The sequence below is a fragment of the Mugil cephalus genome, chromosome 7, assembly GCF_022458985.1.
Source record: "Mugil cephalus isolate CIBA_MC_2020 chromosome 7, CIBA_Mcephalus_1.1, whole genome shotgun sequence".
Lineage (NCBI taxonomy): Eukaryota > Metazoa > Chordata > Actinopteri > Mugiliformes > Mugilidae > Mugil > Mugil cephalus.
The window spans coordinates 21,776,580-21,801,012 of NC_061776.1; the positions used below are offsets into that span (position 1 = coordinate 21,776,580).

General features: G+C 45.5%; 1 protein-coding gene across 1 annotated transcript; it reads left to right on the plus strand.

Moving 5' to 3' along the window:
• The first annotated feature begins 3,567 nt into the window (after window positions 1-3,567).
• dnm3b (dynamin 3b) lies at window positions 3,568-23,378 on the plus strand. The gene is made up of 21 exons (XM_047590379.1): window positions 3,568-3,889; window positions 4,363-4,708; window positions 6,364-6,437; window positions 6,657-6,806; window positions 8,253-8,456; window positions 9,311-9,409; window positions 9,535-9,695; window positions 10,035-10,177; window positions 10,301-10,436; window positions 11,087-11,154; window positions 11,762-11,900; window positions 12,041-12,127; window positions 12,520-12,590; window positions 13,198-13,252; window positions 14,695-14,808; window positions 18,684-18,793; window positions 19,641-19,755; window positions 19,930-20,094; window positions 20,201-20,433; window positions 20,542-20,715; window positions 21,654-23,378. Exons 2-21 carry the CDS (start codon window positions 4,548-4,550, stop codon window positions 21,691-21,693), a joined length of 2,499 nt encoding a protein of 832 aa, XP_047446335.1. The 5' UTR covers window positions 3,568-3,889; window positions 4,363-4,547; the 3' UTR covers window positions 21,694-23,378.
• Window positions 23,379-24,433: the final 1,055 nt, after the last annotated feature.

Genomic DNA, 24,433 nt, shown 5'->3' on the forward strand with positions numbered 1-24,433 from the left:
TTTTAGTTGCTCCTGAACTGTTAGTGTGTGTGTGTGTCTGTGTCAGGCTGCATCCTGCTGGAGATGACCGCTGCCATCAAGGAGTGTCATTGTTATGGGGTGGGGGTGCCTGGTCTGGTCTAGGTGGGTGCTACATGTCTAAGTAACATCCACATGAATGAATGTCAGGTCGGAAAGTTTCTCATCAGAACATTAAATTGTCACAAGATGGTCAGTGTTATTTAAATATCGTGTCAAATATCGTGGTTATAATGTTGTGGCTGACCATCATAATCTTTCAGATATCTTTATGCCTGTAGCATAAATGATCATCAGTAGGCTATCTCAATATAAAAAAAAGCTATTACAAAGTTAGAAATGGTATCACTAAAACCTTACATGGTGGTATTACTGTGTAATCTGTCCTTGACTGATATCCACTTATTTGTCCTTGGTGGTATTACATCACGCAAATACAATGTAAAAAGTAATAGAGTAGTGCGCCTTGAACTACAAATCATACCTACTCACGGAGAATCGGCCTCCAGGCGTGTTGTTCTAAAGTATGGGTTTACTGGATTCCACTGGCTCTAACAGTTTCAGTAAATTCTTCTTTTTGTCCCTAAGACTTTCATTCCGTCTGTATGAGTATACACTATGTGTGTGTGTGTGTGTTTTACAGTATGTTTGGCCGTTTAAAGCTGGGTGTTATGTAATGGGGGCCACCGACGACAGTTTAACAACAAAGTCCTTCCACTGTGGTGAGAGGCTGAGATTTGGCAACTTAAGAGAGACATAAATTGGAAAATTGCAAATCTACTCGCTAACTTCTCTCCTAAATCACTGGAGCTGTGAAGCATCTGCACAATTACGCTGCTTTATTCTCCCTTTGATAGACAGGCGCTCTCATATTTTATCGACTCATCTTAGCGGCCTTGCAATCTCATTTGACAGAGGAAGAATGAACAAGGTCAACTGGATTCCTTACCCTGGGAGCAGATCTAATTCTAAAGCTGCGTCAAATTCAACAGCTGTGTCCACGGGACTCTCTGTGACTTGTTGTTGGACTGCACAGGAGCTCGGGTCCTGGTACAGCTCAAACCGGATGCAGTAAAGGTTCATTTGGTGCGCTCGGATTATGGTGGGCAGGCAGCGCCATCCTGTCCAAACACGGCTCTGCACCGAAGCACGGGTAATGGATGATTCAGGCCGATGATGGAGCGCAGCGTGGGGACCAGCATGTTGATAACTACTCTCCCTGGCCTCCCTTTGACCTGAAGCCAGTGATTTGTTCTCCACCGGGACTCGGCCATCTGTCTCACATTCAAAATACACACATGATATACGCAATTACAAACGTGTCCACGCAGACGCTCCTGCATATGCTCGCAGCATGCTGTATTATTGGAACTGAACTTTATCATCCATGCCTAACACTGCACTTGGGGCATGGCGGGCAGAATAATGAAAACACCTCTCTGAAAAAGGCCTTTAAATTTAATTTGAAGCCACATTTTGTCATATTTGGCGATTAAAGTTTTTTTCTTCACATTTGTTAGGCAGAAATACTCTGTTACATGTCCTGCATTCATTCATTTAAGTCAAAGCGATGCACCAGCGTACCAAAAATAAAGCCATCAGTAGTGCTAGAACTATTTTAAGTTCGTGGCACCATAGTGGTGCAGTGTTTGTCAGACGCAAGGTGTAGCTGATGGAATTGTGGTCTGTGGTAGAAAGGGCCGGTAGCATATTTATTTCACTTGCACACATTTAGTCTTGCTGTCGTTTAGAATGATAACATTTTTATAGATGTCGGTGTTTCGTAAATGTACTTGCAGCCAGTCTCTCTGCCATGTTTCAGTTCAGGAGCCCACGTCTTCACTGCGTTTTAAGAAGGGACGCCCTCCCCTAGTGGTGCGGACACACCTCCGTGAGGCTGAGGTAGAGATCACTACAGGAAGGCCGAGGTTTCAGTTACACAAAAACAAACACAACAACTGCTATTGACTTCAAACTTTCTCTATAACCTTTCAAAGAGTCCAGCTACTTGTAATGGGAGCTGTATAGCTCACCATCATGCACAGACGTATCAATCCATACCTTGGGTTTAAAAGGCAATGTCATACATTCTCTCTTACATGCTAACAATTACCTTTTTTATTATTATTTTTCTTCTATACCAGAAGCTTTAAACTCTGTAGATTTCAGTGTGTTGTAAAAAGCACAGGTTCCCTGTTAAGATGAAGAGCCCTGAGAATGTCTCATTAGCGGCTCCGGCTCAGTAAATAATCCCTGGAATGACCCTGTCCAGCTCTGAGGCCCCCCTGAATCCTCCAGAGCCTCGTTTTCACGGCGCCCCTGTTGTAGGTGGACGCTCCTGTGTTGGAGTGACCGCCTGTCCCTGTTCTAAAAACAGGCCCACCTACATTCTAAAGCCTTAAATACTGACCTGGAGACTGACTCTACCGTTGCCCCAGATACCTCGGGGAACAGGATCTTTGGCAGGAGATGAGGGAGAGAGAGCTCACATGTCCTTCCTCCATCAGGTAAGGTCACAGGGGTCGAGCTTGAGGGGAATCACAGCACGCCCCTCGGTTTTATGTCAGTGTGAATGTAGTCAGCTGCTGCTTCCCGAAAACACTAGAAACGTACAGAATAATGGGACCTTTCAAGACTTGCGAGATTTATTTGCAGCTGCTATTACACCACTCATTATTTTAAAAGAGCAGTGACACAGGTCTTTTGTAATATAGCTTGTGTTTTCTCAACAAATTACCAGTTTGGAAATAGCTCCAAGGGCAAAGCTGCTGTAGTTAGGTGTTGCTGCCACCTAGTGCTCACTGCAGCGTGATGTGCTGGCGTGTCTTTAGAGGCCTGACCATAATGAAAAGTGCTGAGGAACTCCATAAGATATTACTGTCTTTAATAAACTGAAGTGAGCCCACAGAGTTCTGTGGCGCACTCCATTCATATCAGGTTTTATATCATATCAGCAGCAAATTATCTCGGCCCAAAGATCATTTCATCATGATATCAGTAGAGAAGACACTTCTCTAGCGGGCACAGCTGCCGTCCTGTGAGAGGTTAAGACAGAATGGCAGCGTCCTTTCCGCATGACCGCCCCCACCAGCCTCGGCCCTCACTGACAATCTGGGACCAAGCATCGCCCGTTTGCATCCGCTTGACGCAAACCCTTTCGGGCCGAGATTGTTACAAAGGATGCGCCCTCTTTTTTTTTTTTTTTTTTTTTTTTTTAAGACGCGTAAATTGAGGCAACATAAAATGACTGCCGCGGCTCGCGCCGTGCGTCAAATGGCAGCGTGCGAAATTTACGACAGCTGGTTTCTGCTCCCACTGCAGGAATCTGAAGGAGCGCATCCACCTCTTCTGTTGCAGCGATGCGCAGCCGTGCCGCATGACTCACAGCGGCAGAAAAAATGGCACGGATGTAAACAGGGGGCGGGCTCAGGTAGCCTAACCTGTATCGGTCCGGCCAATGGGGCGCCGCGTCTCTCTGCCTCCGCTCCAATCCCTCGGCTCTCATTGGTCCTGCGCCGCGTCAGTACGGCGTTAGCGGCGAGGCGCAGCTTCGCAATTACGCCGCGGAATAGAGGAAAGGGGGGAGAGAGAGGAGGGGGAAAAAAATGATTAATCTGTCAAAGGCGAATTTGTGTTCGGGATGAGACCGCTCTGACATTCAACCGACCGTATATCGAAGCTCACAGGCGAGCGCCGTTAGCGCACGGGAGTTTTCGATTAAGCCGATGCACCGCCACATAGCAGGTGGCGCTTGTGTAATCGTCCGGGGTCTTGTCACTCGTCTTTGCTGCCTGATCTGCGCGTCGTTTCAGCACTGGACAGCGACCGGGACCATCGGACACTGAAAACACCGAGGGAATCCTGAGGCGGGGTGAGCTCACGGGAAACACAACAACACTGTCATTAGTCCGCGCTGGGATGTATTTATGTTTTGTTTTTTCATTAGGCGGATCGTTTTCCAAATAACATCGCCGTGTGTTTGAAACGGTGATTTGCTGTGCATTTATTGCATCGGTTTGTGAAGCCATGCGCGCACGGTTTGGTTCATTGTGACAATATGGAGCGTTTGGAGCTTCTCTCACCGAATGCCCTTGACAGTATAGGCCAGCTAAGACTGTGTACGTTTGTGTCAGAGAGGGAGATGGGGAAGAGAGAGAGAGAGAGAGAGGGAGAGAGAGAGAGAGAGAGAGAGAGAGAGAGAGGTTACGGTGTCGGTGGTAGCAACTGCGCAATTGTCTGTCCCTGTCTCCTCATATCTGCCTTTCTGGACGCTCCTCTGTCCCCCTGTTTCCCTGTCGGTCTCTCTCCCCTTCCCCTCTCTCGCTCCCTCCTCTGCTTCTACAGTCGGTCCGACCCTCGCTTGGCTCGGGGCAACGCGCGGCTAGATGACTTCACTACATCAACAAGCACCGCGGTAGTCCTGGACTAATATAGCAGCGCCACATCCACCGCCACCAACTCCCCCCACCCCCACACCCCCCAACTCTATCTCCATTCGCTGATCCCGAGTCCCTCCGTCCAAAGGCACCATGGGAAACCGTGGCATGGAGGAGCTGATCCCGCTGGTCAACAAGCTGCAGGATGCTTTCAGCTCCATCGGCCAGGCCTGCAACCTGGACCTGCCGCAGATCGCGGTGGTCGGCGGCCAGAGCGCAGGAAAGAGCTCCGTGCTGGAGAACTTTGTGGGCAGGTAAAATTGACCACCAGAAATAGGATAATCCCTCTTTCCCGTTAGCCTTGGGGATGACATAAGAGGCCTATAGAGCCGATCTCTCTCTGTCTGTGCAGACTTTAAACCAACCTCTGCTTCAAGTCACAGTTGGAGCGCTCATATGATGAGAGATGATGAGAACACTTGGTCATGTTTTGTGCTCTGACTTTTAACAACTGTGCCTCGTGGCTGCTAACAGAGGAAGGCAGCTTTATTTGGGTTGCAGGCAGCACCTCTGGGGATTTCAGACCAATCAGCACCAACTGTATCCACATCTCCTTCACAGCTCCAGAAATATTCATTGTTATATTTCTGTGCTGTCTAAAATGCAGATTACAGAAATACACAGCTGCACCTAAACGGTTTTCAAGCAGCTCCTGAACACACACACACACACGAATATTCATCACCCCGCATTTTAATTTTGGTCTCAGAACATATAAGTCATAAGCAGGCTGAATGTCAAGAGATTTTTTTTTTTTTTTTTAATACAAGGAGCAAGCCAAATTAATCTAAAAACAAGAAATACTTCCAGTCTCATTGACATTTATTTTTGCTGCAAGAACATTCTCACACAATAATATGTTACCATGGTTTCAAAGACTAATTACAATGTCCCTCACATTTCTCCTGATATAGAGAAGTGCTAATGGCTTAATTTGAGAATTTGCAGAAACAAACATCTCCCTGCTTCGGTGACTGATTGATTTATGTTGTAAAATGAAAAGGGGCATCCCACTACTCTATCTGTAAAACCAGCTGTAGACCATAATGTCTTCTGTGGCTTTGGTTTGTGGAGCGATGTCATCACACATTCAGATGAGAGCATTTAACAAGGAGGGGAGGCTTAATAAAAGATGAAATGGCATCTCGTTAATTACTACTTTTCAAAACGGTTGCATGCTGTTAGCTTGATTGTCTAGTGCAGCCAAATATTGCATGCCGATACATGTGCTCAGCTCCAGATGGACGCATTGATTTAGTCCTGTTTCAGCCGTCACTGAGAGTCGTGATGCTGAGTAATGGTCCATCTGTCCAGCACTGGCTCAGCACAGGGCTGAATGGACAAGTAGTGGGTTTTTTTTTAAAACTGGTCCCACTCTAGGGACTTCCGAGGGTCAATATGTGTTAATAAGGTTTCCTCCAAACAGACCTTAAGTAGGAGATTGTAGGCATTGAGATGTGTGGCACAAACTGGTAGAGATCCACACACACACACTGAGTCTGTGTGTGTGGAGCCCCCAGGGAAATGTTTAAGTATTGAACAGAGATCTCCCTGTCTGTGATGCAGCTCCTCTTTCTGACTGTGACTTGTTGTTTATCGGGTTGGATTGTTCTGTACTGTTATAGCACTCAGCTGCAGCAGCTGGAAGCTACAGTGTATTTTAAAATGACCCCATATTCCACATTCGTGAAAGTGGCTTACAGCGTATTTGATGAATGACACTGAAGCCTCTACAGTAGCTGGCAGGCCATTATAAAGGTTATAATTATGAGAAATTTGCCCTTCAAGACCTTATAAGAAGAAACCTCAAGATAAAATGATCATTATGCTATGTATTGCCACTCTTTGATCTCTGTTTTCATTTCCCGACGTTTGACGTAATGGCTTTTGACTGGCTGTCATTCTTCAGGGACTTTCTGCCCCGTGGGTCTGGTATTGTCACCCGCAGGCCCCTGGTTCTTCAGCTTATCAGCGCCACTGCAGGTGGGTGCACGCACATCCACACACCCACGCATGCTAGCATGCCACACATTTGCACAGACACAAATACAGCCTCCTCCTCGTTGCTTTTTTAAATGGCGCTGTATTTTTTTTATTTTTTTATTTTTTTTACATTCCCCCTCGCATTATTTTCCTCTCAGCCGCACGCAGCCACAGTCACTTCTAATCTCCGTTATGTGTTCTTCATTCCTACCCTGTCAGAGTGGGCTGAGTTCCTCCACTGCAAAGGGAAGAAGTTCACAGACTTCGATGAGGTCCGCCAGGAGATAGAGGCGGAGACGGACCGCGTCACGGGCGCCAACAAAGGCATATCTCCCGTCCCCATCAACCTGCGGGTTTACTCACCTCACGGTGCGGAAAAAATAACTCGGCTTTCCTCCCTTCACTGTCAAGTAACTGTGTGCAGTGGCACTTTTGAATCAAAGTAGGCAGAAAAGCAGTGTGTCATTGCACTCTCACATAGGAACAGGTGTCGGATAATATTTTTAAAACTGGATGAGTGGAAGCAAAGAAGATGGTTTTCCTCGTGAAATAATTATATATGAATGAATTAAATCCAGGCAGGCATACTTTAAAGGCTCTCTGTTGATATGGTTGGATATAGCACATTTAAAAAATGCTCTGCTGATGTCTTTTGATTGCTATCAATGTAAAAGCGAATGCTGTCCTTTATAACCAGAGCCTTGAAATGAAAGGGATGTGAGAGCTTCCTGTCTTCTGTGGTCCTCTGCCACTTGTCTCGCTCCATGAGAAGGAGACTCTTAATGCGAATGAAATGAGCACATTTTGTAATTTCTTTCTGTTTTTTACTGATAGCATGAACTGCATGCCCTGATACAGATGAGGGGCTTATTCACGATTAAATATTGTCGTTTAAGTATATCCAGTAGCGTGTATGGTGTAGACTATAGGCCATACGGTACACACAACTAGAATAGTGCTTCAAACATAACCTTGTTTTACATGATTTATTCATTTAATTTAAATGTAAGTATTGTCTTAGAAGAGTTAAGCCTCAGTGAATTAAAATACTAATCAGTTTTTACATGAACATTATATGTTATAAAGTATTCACACCAGTGGCTAGCAGCTAAATGCTATGCACACTGGCTAACGGAGCCAACTGACACAACTAGCTAGCTTGCTAGCAAATACTGTTATATATGATTAGCAGAAGAAGAACCTCTCATTGACAAGTAATATGGTTAGGTGCCTATCTGATGTACTTAATTTAAGTGCTTTTTAATAATGGTATGAAGTGGTAGGATTTTATCTACCTCTAACTGTGAAACATTAGCAACAGTGTTGGCTTTAACCACCCAAATGCCTTATTCATGTTACCATAACCCCTGTCATTCTAAACGAATTCAATCAGCTGAGTCTGAAGCACGCGTAACGCAATTAGATTCTATCATGGGTTATGTTTCAGCTACTAGAAGAAGAAAATATTCCTCTGTTTGTATTTTGATAGTCCTACAACCAGTCGGAGCAAATGATGTGATGACGCCGAGTGACAAATGCCCTGATCGATGTTAACTGTTCTTCCATTTAAGTTTTGTAGCTGTCAACATCTTTTAAAAAAGACACGACAGCAGAATCTAAACGCCTTCTCCTATGGCAGCAACCTTCCTGCAAAAATCAAGTCCATGGCCCTTAAATTTAAATGACCCTACTTTGGGTCAGCTTCCCGTCTCATAATTAGCTTGTTATATGTGTGTATTTCAACTAGCGCTAAAGAGCAATAGGTCACATAACTGTCCAGGTCCTGACATTGCTTTCTTCTTCCTTCTTCTGCAGTGCTGAACCTGACTCTCATTGATCTTCCGGGGATCACTAAGGTGCCAGTTGGAGACCAGCCTGTGGACATCGAGCAGCAGATCAGGGAAATGATCATGCAGTTCATCACCAGAGAGAGCTGCTTGATCCTGGCCGTCACTCCGGCCAACACTGACCTGGCCAACTCCGATGCCCTGAAACTGGCGAAGGACGTGGACCCTCAGGGTAAGACGCGGGGGTAAGGAAGGGATACTGGGGTTTAAGGAGGCTTGTAACAGGGATGAAGAAAGATAAACTGAAGGAAATGAATCTGTGGAAATGTATACTTGCGTTTATTGGGCCAGCTTCACCGACAGCACATCGGATCTCTGTCAGCTGCAGGGAAAGTTCTCAGTGTCTCACCTTGTGCTTTGACCGCTCTCAATGTGGCGGTTATTACTATGAGATGATGAGGAGAAACATGAAAGATGAGGCGCTGTTAAAACTAATCGAATGCTGTTGATCTGAGGGAAAGGAAAAGTAAAATCTTTGGGTAGAAATCAATATATAATGGTTGAAGCTAAGAAAAGTCTGAGAGGGACAAAGAAATCAGTTTAATTTAGTGGTCGACAGTTTGACCTTCAGACACACGGTGGGAGAAAAATGGAGAGGAAGAGGACGACGAACAAATGACCTTGCCGGAGGGACAGATGATATCAGATGAGGAGAGTGAGCAGAAGCAATACAGGGGGGAAAGAAGTGGAGAAAAGATTCTAATGGCCAAGTTTAAATAGGAGCAATAAAAAAAGGAGCAGAGTAGAAGAAGTAAAGCTGGATGCAAAATTGTATTAGAAGGGTACAGATATTCATGAGGCTCAAAGTAGACCATTTAGCAAATATAAATAATAAAAATCCAAGAAACTAGGTCATGCAGCAGGACTGGTCCGCACAAGCGTTTTCTTCATATTCTCAGTGTGAGGGTTGTATAACTGTATCAAATACGGGAAATACTCACCTTAAAAAAAGAAAAAAAAGCTAGTGGGAGCATGTCTTTATGAGTATTTCCTCCTTCTTCCATGACTTACTGGTGCCCTCTCTAGGTCTCAGGACTATTGGAGTGATCACGAAGCTGGATTTGATGGACGAGGGCACGGACGCCCGCGATGTGCTGGAGAACAAGTTGCTGCCGCTTCGAAGAGGTGCGTGTTTGTTTTATGGCGAGCCACATCCGGCGCACCACTTCAACTGTCTCTACTTTGGCTTCCAAGACTTTCCATTCACTGTTACCCCTCTCGGTGTGTGCTCGTTTTGTTTTCCCTCCTAGGGTACATTGGAGTGGTGAACCGCAGTCAGAAGGACATCGACGGGAGGAAAGACATCAAGGCCGCTCTAGAAGCCGAGAGGAAGTTCTTCATGTCCCACCCATCGTACAGGCACATGGCTGATAAAATGGGCACTCCGCGTCTGCAGAGAGTGCTCAACGAGGTGATCATAGATTTACTCCCGGTGCTGTCCCACAGTGCACTTTACATAATTAATAAGAGCGCAGCCTACTTCTTTTATTTTATGTTTTCCCTTCGATTGCATGTCACGTCGGTGTGGGTGATATAAAACTGTCAGTAGGTGGGAAGCGCACTCACTCTTTGTAGTTCAACCCCTAATAATTCATGACTTAACTCAGGGAGGCCTTCCACGTTTTCTCTGCACAGAGAAGAGTAAAATATACGGCCTTAGCCATAGCATAGTCCTAAATGAAAATTATGTAAAGCACTTATTACGTTATTTTTAATTTCCTTCAATTCTGCTGGATTTGTGTCTCCATAGCAACTGACCAACCACATCCGGGACACCCTGCCAGCTTTCCGTAGCAAGCTGCAGTCCCAGCTGTTGGCTCTAGACAAGGAGGCAGAGGAATACCGGGGATACCGACCTGATGACCCATCTCGCAAAACCAAGCAGCTGCTGCAGTCAGTAGCCCCTTTTTCCCACGACAGCCGCTCGTGTTGCTGACAGAAAATATGTGCACCGCAGAACGCATTCTTTATTGCCTTCATTTTTTTTTTCTCCTCATCTTATTCATTGTGTCTCAGGATGGTGCAGCAGTTCTCCGTGGACTTTGAGAAGAGGATCGAGGGGTCAGGGGACCAGGTGGACACGGTGGAGCTGTCCGGCGGAGCGAAAATCAACCGCATCTTTCACGAGCGTTTCCCCTTTGAGCTGGTCAAGGTGATGTTTCTCGCATAGAGTAATGTGGCTGTGTCCCCTGGGTGCAGCCCTGTGACCAATTTCAAATGCAAAATTCACATGCACATCTCATACCAAGTACCCATGTCCCCACAAAATCCTGCCAGAAAACTGTGACCTAAGTAAGTTTAACTGAAACGTACAAAGAGCACGAAGCCAGTACCTTCAGGTTTAGCTTTGGCCTCAAATCACCTGCCTTCTGTCAAGATATGAGCACCTACAGAGAGAACATTCTTCAAACAAAGAACAACAAATTGCACTGTGAGCACCCCTTGTCCGCTTTTTCTTCTCATTTTAAGGACATGCATGTTTTTAAGGATAGATATAAATCTAAATTACACTTTCAGTACATCCTTTCCTGTGTTTTCTTTGTACTTTTCCTCACCATCCTGTCCCCTCACAACTCCACACACACACACACACGCACACACTCTGTAATTGCTCCTTCTATTCTCTCTATTATGCTTTTCTTTTGAGCTATCACTATTATCCGCGCACTGTTTTCTTTCTCCTTTAAATCACTCTATGCCAAGACCTTCATCTCCTCACGCCGTCTCTCGTCTTTTACATTTCTCTCTCAGCCGTGTTTTCTGTGTCCGACATGAACTCACCGTCCCCCCTGTTCCCCTCAGATGGAGTGCGATGAGAAGGAGATGCGCCGCGAGATCAGCTACGCCATCAAGAACATCCACGGCATCAGGTGGGGGTTTCTCTATTGAAACGCGCGCCACGTTCTCAGTTTGTCCTCCCACAATCTCTCGTCGCGTCACGGTGCCACTTCTCCCTCTCTCGCTGCTGCGTGCCAGATTTTCCAGAAGAAAACAAAATAAGAAATTCAGAGGTTTGAATTTGGTCTGCCAGCAGCCTGAAAATAAACAGTTTGGATGAGAATTTATGAACATGGGTGGAGCGTGTCTTTTATTATGTTAGGTCTAGGCTCTCTGTGCGCTTCTATATTGATTCTGCAGTGGTAAGATACCGCAAGTGAAAAAAAATGCCACCCAACAAGACAGAGAGTCTGACATTTAAAGAGACATTTTGAGAAACACCCCATTTTTAGCCTGAATTTCTTCCAAAAACCAAACTGCAACTGTTTTTTTTTTTTATCACATCAGTATCGGTGATTGGTGAAACCCTTGATTATTGCAACCACACATAAAGCCTGTCATTGAACTGTAACACAAACCAAAAGCAGGAATGTGCTCTATGTGAAACCAAGAAAGAATGCAACTACTACAACAAACAACATAGCATTTTTACTGTGCATTAACGAAAACACTTTTCATTGTCTTCTCTGTGGGATCCAGGACTGGACTTTTCACCCCAGACATGGCGTTTGAGGCCATCGTGAAGAAGCAGGTCATAAAGCTGAAGGAGCCTTGTGTCAAGTGTGTGGACATGGTTATCCAGGAGCTGATTAATACCGTGCGCCAGTGCTCCACTAAGGTAACGCCTCTGCTCGCGGGCTTTCTCGCACTGCAGTGACGCCAGCTGGATGTTTTAACTTGAAAGATTTACGGGACGGTGGGTAAAGACGGGAGAGCTACTGAAAATTTCATTTGGTGCGTGGGGTGATATGTTTTCAGCTGGAATGCTTCCCCAGACTGCGCGAGGAGACTGAGAGGATTGTGACTTCTCATATCCGAGACAGAGAGAGTCGGGCCAAAGACCAGGTAAATACAGTTTGCATGTATTTGTGTATAAGGAAACATGTACGCCATGCATACTCAGACATGAATGCATAGCCAACTTCAGTAGCCATGTTTTTCTCGAGATTTGCTACATTGGTCATTTTAATGGTTAAAATAAGTTATCCAATTAAATTACTATGAATACAACAAAGTTTGTGAATATAACACACTGTGGGAAATACTTCCTCATAATCCTTAACTGAAAATAAGCTGAGTATGTCAAAGCCACCCCCACGGCTGTTGTTTATGCTGCCATGTCAACTTGCCTTGCTAACCCACCCACTGGCTCTGGCTGCGTAAATCAAAAATGGCGTCTTTCTTCTGGTCTGATCCAAGCACGCACGTCATGATAAATGTTCTGTGTGTTTTTTCAGGTTCTGCTGCTGATTGACATCCAGCTGTCTTACATCAACACCAACCACGAGGACTTCATTGGCTTTGCTAAGTAAAGACTCGATGAGCTAGCTTCTCCCAAGATTGATTCTTTTTAAAGGCCTTCGTCGGCCTTCTGATTGGTTGCTGACCCACCAACCGTGGTTACCGCTGCTAGCGTGCCCCTGGTTAGACGAACAAAAATTGAGAGGGAGGATGGTTACGAACAGGAAAATGGTTAAAAAGGCGCACACAGGCTACTTGTATCAGGGACGTTGGTAGAAAAATATTTCTTCACCAGTTTTCAGTTTCTATGATTTGTCATTTCCTCCGCTGTAAACAAACACACTTGTCTTTTCTTCTTGGCCATTTGATTGGTCCAAGTCTAGTTGTGTGCAGTGGTATCAGTTGAAATATGCCTCATAATTAAATCTAATGTTTACAGACGCATATTCTCATAAGAATTGAGTGGGGTTACGCCAGTCTATCCCCCGCATTGCTATTGCTTGTCTAACGCGGCAACAGTAACACGGGAGGCTTGTAAAAGTAAATGTTTAGAGGATCTTTTTTTTTTTTCACTGCAGTCACATTTGTCTCTTTCTCTTTCCTCCGCGTGCACCTCTTGCTCCCCATCGTCACGCATCTCCTGCCGCCTCTGCTCCGCTGTCTCTCCACCGCAGTGCACAGCAGAGGAGCAGCCAGACTAATAAGAGCCAGAGTTCGGCGGGAAATCAGGTGAGCATTTGCTACGTCTTGCGTGTGTCCCACACAAACAGCACGGAGCACAGGGTCAAGGGAGTACCGCGCACCCACACAGTGGCAAGATGGCTGCCGCAGAGAGAATACAGAGAGCTGAAATGAGAGAGATCTGTTGCGAAACACTCTGTCATTTCAGTGAATCAATTTAACTGCACAGAATTGATGTTGTACAGATTTTTACTTTTGCTTTTCCTTAGGTTCATGATTGTTTTCTCTTCTAGTCGTGCATGGGTAGTGTTATGTTTTAATCGGGCACCAGTTGTGGACAATGCTTTTTGTTTCACATTGGGTTCTATTACTTTTTGCCACCTTCATCACTGGTGTTGTTGTTGAGACATTTCCCTTTGTTTGAACCCCTCCTGTGTCGTCAAGGTGCCACTTTGCATTTCATCCCCATCCCTTAGTGAGAATCTCAGCTGCCCTCTTATGGGTGTCTGTTGGTGAGTATGGCTCATTGTGGGTTATGGTTTGCTGTTTTATTTAATCATTTATTTATTTATTTTATTTATTTATTTATTGCCTGCAGTAACACCTCTGCCCATTGTGTGGTGCTCTCTGACACTGCTGCATTAAAAAAACAATACTCGGCATTTTTCTCATTTTTCCGCCCCAACAGGTCGAGAATGCTAATTGGTTTGCGTAGGCTTTTGTTGGGCAGAGGGTTTTTCTTTAAAACTAAAGAAGGTTGCCGTTTTATTTTTAGTGGCACAGGGTGTCTAAAACCCCCACATTGCTTCCTGTTACAGGCCTCCTCTCCTCCCGCATCAGGCCTGATTGTAAGAGCTTACTCTCTAACCGTTTACTCTCTAACACCGCCTCCACCCACCAAGACTACAAGGGGTTTGCCACCTAAACGCATATTAATAAAAAGCCGAAATATTCTCTCCAAGATTTAAAGTGCAAAAATACACTATTTATTTTAGTGTCCTGTAATGCCTTCAGCTGCAGCGCGGCTCTCTCATTTGTACCTCCAACAGAAAGGCTTTGTAATGATTTGGTTAACCTCCTTAGTGAGTCTTAGGCTGACAGTAATCTAACCTAATAATCACTTGGCACTACGCCCCGCAGGCCTGTTTACGCAGAGCTTGTAGGGTTAATACACCTAAACAGGAGAAAACACATGCTTTGTTGTGTGCTTGACACAGTGGTCACTTAACAAGCTAACACAAACCTCCGCTTGTGGCGTTGTGAGCACAATTCCCTGAATGAGGCTGCACTGACACACGGTCACATGCAAGGCTCCGAGTGAGTCACGCAGACACACCTAACCCCAACCTCTTCACTCACATTTCTTTTGTTGAACCTGGCCTAGTTTTAACCATGTTTTGTGGATGAGTCTTTGCAAATAAAAGAGCTCCTGTCGTTCTCTTTATCTATTTCTGACTTCTGACTGAACTCACCCCCCCTGCCTCCTCCAGGTCATCCGCAAAGGCTGGCTGACCATTAACAACATCAGCATCATGAAGGGAGGAGCCAAGGAGTACTGGTTTGTGCTGACTGCCGAGAGCCTCTCCTGGTTCAAAGATGACGAGGTGAGTGGTTGTTCCGCCGAGCCAAGAAAGAATTATGGCCTCCGCTTTACTATTTTAGTTCATTGTCACTGCTCTCATGGAGTTTCTTTGGCCACAGCAGCAGCCTCTGCGCGCTCCCTGACAGACAAAGTTAGCGACTTAAGAAGGAGCTTAAGCGTCAGATATTTCACTCAGGATTTCGTAGATTGGCGGCGTTAGTCGCATTTCAATTCTGAGCTGGCTTTTCGAGGATGTCAGAGGAAAAATTAGCACACACACAAAAAAAAGATTGCCTTTCTTTTGTCGTTGCATATTTAACTAAACAGAGACTTGTGGACAACAACCTGACGTGATGCAGAATGGAACCGGCTTTTTACCAGTGCTAGATACACGACTCAGACAACTTGGATGTTTTTTTAAGCAGGATCTTATGGTTTTTATTTTAGTTTTTTTTTTAGTTTTTTTATTGAAATATAAAAGACAGACCATGAACAGCACGCTGTAGTTCTACCCAGCATTGGCACCCACTCGCCTGCATCGGCGCGATCCAGCATTTGGTCCGTCCTGATGACTTATTTTGGCGGGCTGATGTCTATCTGCCTGTCTGTGCCTGCTGTACAGGTTGGAGGATATTCTGCACAGCAAGTGTAGATAGGCAGACACACTGCAACTCCTTCTGCCAGTTGGTTGTTGCTGCTGCTCTGCGCTTAGCCTCTTGTCCCGGGAGAGGTCCACGGAACGTGGAAGAGGAGTGATTCACGGAGACGTTACTCTCTCTGCGGCCTTGATCATCAAATGGATTTTTATGTGTGGTTCCAATTCAGTGTGTGTAAACTTTGTCTGGCTGGTGCGCTGTTTGTGGGCAGTTTGGCATTGTTGAAGTGTGCATCATCACCATGACGGAGCAGTTTACTGTGCGAATCACATATGTGAAGAGGTTGGCCCCCGGTTCTGTCATTCACTCGTTCTTACCCTTCATCTCTTGTCTCGGAGTTTCTCCTCTTTTCTACCGTTTCTTGTCTCTCCGCTGGGAGTTCAGGCATTCACTCCTTCCCTGCGAATTTGGAACAGTCCCAGTCACAGCCAAATGTTCACTCACAGACACCCAGAATATATGAAAGCACGCTCTGCTCCCTCTCAGACGGCACATGGGGGCCACGCAGCACTGGGCCTACAGATTGTCATTTGAGACGTTAGTGTGGTAATGCAGGAAATTATAGACTCCGCTAGCTTCGCCTTGTATATTTCTGTTTTTACACTGCCTGAACTTTCTATAGTCACACGTATGTGCACATGCGCACGGCCTCCTCCCTCTTTCTTAGTGTGGCTGGCAGTCACTTTGGAGCTGCACACATTATTGGCAGCAGAAACACAAGTTTCTAATCCAAACATCGGCCCCCAGTGTATCAGTGGAAAGAAACCCGTATATTAAATATCAACGCTTCAACCCTTGAACTTCCTAAGTAGCTATCACTTCATGACACTGAGTCACTGCTTTTTGCGTCCTGTGTATGGGAAATATTCCAGGGAAAGAGCTGCACGTCCACCCTGTGACGCTACATTTTCACCACAAAGGACAGATCTCAACTAAATAAATGAAATAATCTTCAACTAGTCCAGTGTGTGCGTATGTAGTTTGAACACCGGCTTTTTCTGCTAAATTCTCTTTCCTGCTAGTTATTTGACACCACAGCCGTCTAGTATACATCAGTGTCCTGTACAATCTTCAGGCTCCATCTTGACCACCCACTGAAATAACTTCACTGGAGGTGTCTGACTGTATTTTCAAACTCCACTTGATTGATTGGCCCTTCGTTCCTTTGGCCTGTGTTTGATGCTTTGCAGCCACATTCGCTCCTCCCCCCCCTCCAGTGGACCACATCTCCATTGGAGCACCAGGCTAGCAGGCTGCACACTTACTCATTCATGCTAAAAAATTATGTGAGCTGGAGCCTCGAATTCTTTTCTTTTTTTTCTTTCCTTTTCTTCTTTTTTTTTTTTTGCATTCGGGCTCGGAATTTTAGATTTTACACCCTGGCTCTGGCAGCAAATTGTCAGATCTGCAGTTAGCGTCTTAAATGTGTGATCAGTGTTTATTCCCAAAAAGAAGTGAAAAGGAATTGGTGAGTGTTAGAGTGCATTTAGGACAACATACAGATGGATACAGCTCAGTTACAGAGTAAAAATAGTAATAAAGGGTGAGGAGGAAGCAACAGATGCAAAATAAAACAAACAAAAAAAACACGCACATCGTAGACCTGAAAATGGTAATAGAGAGACGGCGAGAGAGAGACGGAAAGACAGACTGACAGAAGAGGGTCCGTGCCCAGTCTAACCAATGTGCAGACTACTGTACACCAGTATGACAATGAACAGGTAGTCTGAACACTGGGTGGACGGAGCCGGAGTTAAGAGCCAGGCCTTGTGTGCTGTTCTCTGCCATTCCAGATGCTGGTGGCTCTGTCGTCTGTGCCCTCCCTTCGCCCCTCTCCATTTTGGCCGCAAGGATCCTTTCTATCGAAAAAACCCCCTCAAAAGTGCGATTCGCCTTCATCTGCGCTCGCCGCTCGCCCCTCCGGCCGCCGCTGACCGTCTCTCGCAGTGTTTATTTGTTTTGGTGGGCGTTTGAGCTCTGGGTCCCCTCGCGGTCCGTTTCGGTCACGCCGGCCATGAAGAGTATCCAGCCTTGACGTGGCATATTCGCTCAGACGACTGGGACAAACTGGCTGCACGTTCAGGGAGGGGATATTACAAAAAAGAGGGAAAGAGAGAGAGAGACGAGGGGGGGGGGAGTGAGAAAGGGAGAGGAAGAGGGAGGGAACCTGTGTGACCATATATGGGCTGTAGTGACCCCTTGAGGAATACAACACAGAAGGTTCTGCAGAGCTTTCTCCTCTTCTTCTCCCCGTCTCCTTTGGTTCTTACCTTCGAGCATCTACCGCAACTTTCCAAGCCGTCCCGCCAGTTGTGGGGCTTTCTCCGGCAAATCTTTTGCAAATCCACTTCTGTGTATCTTCTTGTCGGCCTCTCCTCCCTCCCTCGCCCCGCCGTCTCTTTAACTTCTCCCTCCTTCCCTGCCTCTCTGTGTGCTGCTAAGCACTACCAGATGTTGAGTTTTAACGCCAGGCTGTCATTTAATCTCCCTCGCTCTCTCTCCCTCCTTCAAGAAAAAAAAAAAAAAAAAAATCAGGCAGGAAGTGGGCCCCTCTGGAATGGAAAGAAAAAATATTGAAAAAATATTGAGGGGGAGGGATAAAAGAAAAAAAAAGACAGGGTGAGCTGAGGAAGATGGAGGCTAGGATGGAGTGAAAAATGAGGCGCGCTTGGAGCCAAGGCTCCGCCGCGGCTCGCCTTTGAGTCTGTCAGAGCCGCCGCCTTCAGTCGCTCGTCAGCGCCGCATCTGACCAGTGCCTCATCTGGACCCTCCGGTGCTTTTTTACACATCAGCACTTAGCCCGTCCTCGCCGCGGCCCGAGAGTTTCCTCAGCCTTCAGCTACCGACCAGCTTTCCCCGGCAAAACGCACCGTGAACAACGACTGTGTCTTGACCCACACTGTAATGACTTCCACATGTGCTCTCCTTCTCCCTTTTTCTTTCTCCGTCTCAGCTTCCCCTTCTCCACCCACGCCCCCCACCCCCTCCCCCTTACCTCCCACTCTCATTTCTCCCCCATTCCTTCTCCCTCCTGTCACCCCTTACTCTTTCTGCTCACCCCCCTCCCCGTCCACCCCCACCTCCCACCCTCTCTATCCCTCTTTAAGAACCTGATTTCACCTTTTGTCTTACCAACGTCGTTTGAAGCAGCTGTTTGCGTGACAAATTAGGAAGTAACTACGGGAGGGAATTGCATTAGTCATTCTGGTCCGTAACGTCTCCTTCCTTTCCTCGTTCACAGGAGAAAGAGAAGAAGTACATGCTGCCCCTGGACAACCTGAAGGTCCGCGATGTGGAGAAGAGTTTCATGTCCAGCAAGCACATATTCTGCATCTTCAACACGGAGTCACGGTTAGCCGCGAGACCTTCTACCTTCGCAATAGCTTGATTCGCACACGATGGTAGAAAAAGCATAAGCGTTTGAGAGCAGTCGCATGCAGTGGGCGCAGGCCCCTCTGCTGCAGAAGAGCAGAGGCTCAAGTGTGTTTCACATTATGTGGCATGGACGATATACGTGCATGAATGCATGCAGCGCACACAGACCGAGGCACACTTAAAGTATTTCCACACTGCGTGCAGCTCGGTTCGTGAGGTTTTTTTTTTTTTTTTTTTTTTTTGCAAAACTCATCTTAGAAAAAAAAACAAAAAAAAAACATTAACAATACCAGACATTTACAAGACTCTTAGAGGTCTAAACATTGCAGCAGCATGCTGACGGCCTAACAAACAGCTGATTGCCCTCAGTGGATGATTACTTGTCCTTACTGCAGTGAATCTGTGTACTTGCAGTGATTGTTGCAGTGTGTTCTGTGAAAAAAAAAGAAAAAAAAAAGATTTGCACGGTGATCTATTTTCATCATCCAGTTTCCAGACTTCTTGGCCTGAAACCGTTAAAATGTTAAACAAGAAAATATCCCGCATGGAAAAAGGCACATAACCTAATAGGCTGTCAATACTTCCAGATGTCTGAGTTTTATCTCTTTTGCTGAACCCTTTTTGTTAGTAAGAGGGCGCATTGTCTGCATTTTGTTAAATAATTACAGAGTCAAAAGGGGGCTTAAATCTAATTTTAATCTATATAATTAAATACACTCCTGCGCGTTAGTATTGAATGCACTTATACAACAGGGGGTTGTGAGGATCGCCAGCTACGTGGTGGACTCTGTTCAACAATGCTCTCCCGTGTCATGACTTTCAGGAATGTGTATAAGGACAATCGCACCCTGGAGTTGGCCTGTGACTCTCAGGATGACGTGGACAGCTGGAAATCGTCTCTCCTACGTGCCGGGGTCTATCCTGAGAAGACCGCAACGGTTTGCATTCATACCTCATTCTCTTTTAGTTACCTAGCTACTGAACTCCACATTTTACAAGCTAAAGATGGGAAAATAAAACGATACTATTTCACGTCGAGTATTAAAACGTCACCTCCTCACTTATACAACAGCATGCGTTGTAAAAAAAAAAAAAAAATACTATTTCTGCAGGTTGAGAGTGAGACCACCACCACCTCAGAAAACTTCTCCATGGACCCCCAGCTGGAGCGTAAAGTGGAAACCATCCGTAACCTGGTGGACTCGTACATGGCTATTGTCAATAAGTGCATCCGGGACCTCATGCCCAAGACCATCATGCATCTGATGATCAACAATGTAAGGGAATAAATATAAGGGCTGAGAGTTTTCCATTGTTTCTTCCCCGTTTTTCTATTATTTTTTTTTAAATCCACCATCCACCTCTGACTACTCCTGCCTCTAGGTGAAGGACTTCATCAACGCGGAGCTGTTGGCCCAGCTTTACTCCGCCGGTGACCAGAACTCTCTGATGGACGAGTCCCAGGAGCAGGCCCAGAGGAGGGACGAGGTGCTGAGGACACACCAGGCCCTGAAGGAGGCCCTAGCCATCATTGGTGACATCTCCACCACCACCATCACTGTCCCGATGCCTCCCCCTGTTGACACCTCCTGGATGCCGGGAGGTGGAGGCCGCAGGTAAAGGGGAACAAAATGCAGTCACTACGTGACGTAAAAATCAAATTGTGTCAAAACACTACTCTTCCCCAAACGTTATTCTGTTACCACATCCTTTCCTCCTCCCAGGTCTCCTCCAGCCAGCCCCACTGCCCCCAGGAGGATGTCTTCAGGCCAGCGTCCTGCTCCTCGAGGGGCTCCGCCACCACCGAACCGTCCAGGCCCCCTGGGGCCCTTCAATAACAGTGCTGACAGCCCTCAGGCTCCCAGCCGCCCGAACAGGGCCCCTCCTAGCATCCCCAGGTGAGTGCTGTCCTCACGTCCATGCTCTTTGAGGTTTTTATGATCAAGCACTTTCCCACTGGATTAACAATGTACTGACTGAAATGTGGAAGCTCTTCCTAGTGACTGAATTTTCCATCAAGGAGAACGCTGATGCACAATGATCAACAGCTGACTCCCCAGGAGTTCCGAGTGTTTCACATATTTGCCCAGCTTAAATTATCTTTTTTATTCATCAGTTGAGAATATTATTGAAAAACTGTAGAACTAATAGCACCACTGACACGGCAAACCACTGAGCTCCTGCTACTACTACAATTAAATCGCTGCTGTCACTAGAAGTTAATACTTTTCCAGTTCTCACATGAAATCTGCTCTAGAGTGGCCTCTATAGGAAGACACCTGACAGCAATTCAGCAAAGGAGCCACAGTACATATGTAATCTAATATTAGCTCACAGTTTCCTCTGCAGGGGTTTTGGAAAATGTTCACATAAATGCTTTGCTGGAGTAACATGCCGTAAAATGCAGAACTAATCAGAGGTTAATGTGATTACTGGCTTACTTTCTGAAGATGAGGAAATGAGTCTCACTCGTGTCTGTGCTCTGCTTACACTATGAAGCTACCTTCAGGTGGCAGATAACTTAGCACAAGAAAACACGTTTTTTAAGCTGATTTTTTTTTTTTTAGGTTCTGTCTTTCTGAGAGAGTCAAGCTAATTGTTTTTTTTTCATCTCACATATTTATATACTGAAGTAACGTAACTGATTTGCTCGTGGTGTAAGATTTTTTTTCTGTCTTATTCATAACATGATAACACAAGATGTTCTGAAGTGTGTGAATGCTAAAGATTAATCTCTTCTCTTCTCTTCTCTTCTCTTCTCTTCTCTTCTCTTCTCTTCTCTTCTCTTCTCTTCTCTTCTCTTCTCTTCTGCCCCATCATCATTTTGTTGCCCTAGTCGGCGACCCCCTCCGTCTCCCACAAGACAAGCCCCATAATCATCCAAAAGATATCCTCACACCCTTATCACCTCCCCCCCCTCATCCACTCCCCTCCCCCTCCTCTCTTAGCCACGCCCCTGCTGTCCCGGTCTCTCCTTAGTGCAGACACTGACGTCTTTGACCCCTCTGACCCTCGATTTCCTGCCAGGTGACGATGTCCATATATCTATGTACAGTATGGTACTTGTCTTGTGGTGTACGTGTATGTGCGCTTGTTGCTCGCCTGTGGTTCAGGTTTGCTTAGCAGGTCCACTACCCAGTATCAGTCCCTGGAACCTCTGCCCCTTCCCCGCACACTTGCCCCTCACCAGGTCAGCCACCACCCCACCCCCACTTGCTGCTTCTACATGAAAATACGCTCAGCAGTCCTACTGCCCTACTCATTCCAAAATGCAGCATGGCACATAAGCTGCTTTTATTGCATGGGAGTGCGTGTGTGTGTGTGTGTAGAGTGTGTGCGAGTGTATTTTGTGTGTATGTATATGGGGGAGGGACTAATTTGCCTATATGTAGGCTGGGTTTGATTTAGTATTGTATTAATTTATTGTATATTGTCCCCTCCTAAGTGTTAATTATCAGCTTGATGTTCTTTTAGGAACAAAAGTTGTATCTTAGTATACGTGTGAACATGCGTGCGAGTAAATATTGTGTGAATAATGTGTGCGTGTGCGTGTGTGTGCAGGTATGTGAGGACACGTGTGCATGTGCTGTCTGTCTGCACGTTTGTTCCGTTCCATTTGTTTTCATGGTCAAAGCTGTTAAATGATGAATCATAAAGCCCTCGGGGGTAAATTCAATGTTGGACATTTTGTGAGTTGTTCCTGTGTTGTAGTAGCAGCCACACACATAGCAAGGCTGAGGAGCACCTTCAGTATTCTCTATATGGAAAACAGCCTCAACAATACGTTTAACCTTGTCATAGGTGTCCACCCGTGCTGTATCAGTGGTCAAACCGTGACCCTTACAGCCTTAAGCTTCGATTCAGACGCTGGCCAGTGAGATGGATGATGCAACTTGCACACTGAAAAAAAAAAAAAAAGAGAGAAAATTTCTCCATTAATGAAGAAAGAACATCCTTTTACATGTTTCCATTTAGCCCTTTTCTCAGGTTTGAAACGTGCAACTCCATTCACATCGCGAACTCCTCCTTTTGCACCCTTCTAGTCTCCTCTTTCCTCGACTCGCTAACACCGAAAGCCAGACGGTCAGCGTCTGCGTCAGAGCTTAAGGTGGTATTGTCAGTGTTCAAGTGCTTCTCTGTCGGTTTGTTATTGTGTACGTGAGCCTAAACTGTGTTCTGGTGTATATAGGTAATGATAAGGAGATACTGTACCTGTGGACTATAAAGACCTCATCACGGATCCTAGCGCTTTAATTGTTCTCTGTGTCTCTATTCACTAAATGCTCTCTTCTCTCTAATTTAGACTGCCTTACCGGCATGAATTGCAATTCTGTATTGCCAAAGCTAAATATGGAAAGAGAATTGGAAAGTTAGGGAAACAAAAAATAAATAAATAAATAAATAAATAGAAAATCTGCTGAAGGCCGACAACAAAATGGTTCCAGTTTAGTGAGGTGGTATTGTTTAGCAAACGGCATAATGTGAAATTGGGGAAATGCATCAGTTGTTATTTTCTGTGTCTCTGTATCGCTCCTCAATAAACTTCTTCCTCATAATGGCATACTTTGCTTTGTGGTTGTTTAAGGGGTGAGTGGAGGGGGGGCATTGTTTTATTTTTATGCATCATTTCATTTTGTAGTTGTCTCTTTTAGCCAGAAGATGACTTTATAAACATTTTTTCATGACTTAACCTCTTATAGCTACCCTGCAGCATGCAGCCCATACAGTTGGAACACGCCTGGTTTCCATAACGACAGAACTGAAGAGAGGAGGAGGCCCAACACAAGCAAAGGGATGAGTCTGTGACTACAAAATGAGTATAAATATGTTTTATCGTCATAGGTTTTAAATTTGTAGTGTGAGATAGCCTAGAGCTGTTCCAAAACGTGAGCTCAACTCATTTACGTTGGCAGCATGTGACCCATATTTGATGAAAATGAGTTGTACTGGTTGTATTAAGTAGTTTCTGTTCCTTTGATATCTGCATCTAAAACTGAAGTTTTTAAAACAAGAAATGAATATGTGCTACATGAAGGGGACTATATGCAGCTAAGTACACATCCACACAGGCTTTTATCTCACTTAGCCCCAACATCTGGAACAGTGATAGAAACCCTGCACCCTAAGTCAGTTAGCTAATTGTGTGTGTTTGATCAGTATTCTTGTTTTATGGTTACAGTCTGTATAGTGAGAACAAAACACCAGCATAATAAACATCTACCAGTGGCCTAAACGATTTAACACTGTTTGCATGGAGTGCACACCAGATGCACAGAGAAGCCACAAGCTACAAGTCAACACAAATACATTAGCACCATTTCTGTATTTGCCGTTTTCATTTTCAGTCATTAGTATTTGTTTAATGACTATGTTGAACAGCATTGAGAAAACAAGGAGGCTCCCTTTTAGATTACAAACCAGTTAACGCCCCTCCTTCTCTGCAGCCACATGATTGCGGCAGACGTCCAGTTGAGGTTTGCATGAAATTATTCGTGATAAAAAAAGCGGGCATCAGGTCCTTTAGGTGTCAGATATACTTGGCATATGTTTAGTGTCAACTGATCCATGACTGGTGGAATTCTGTTAATTTTGACATGTACAACTGTTCCAAATACA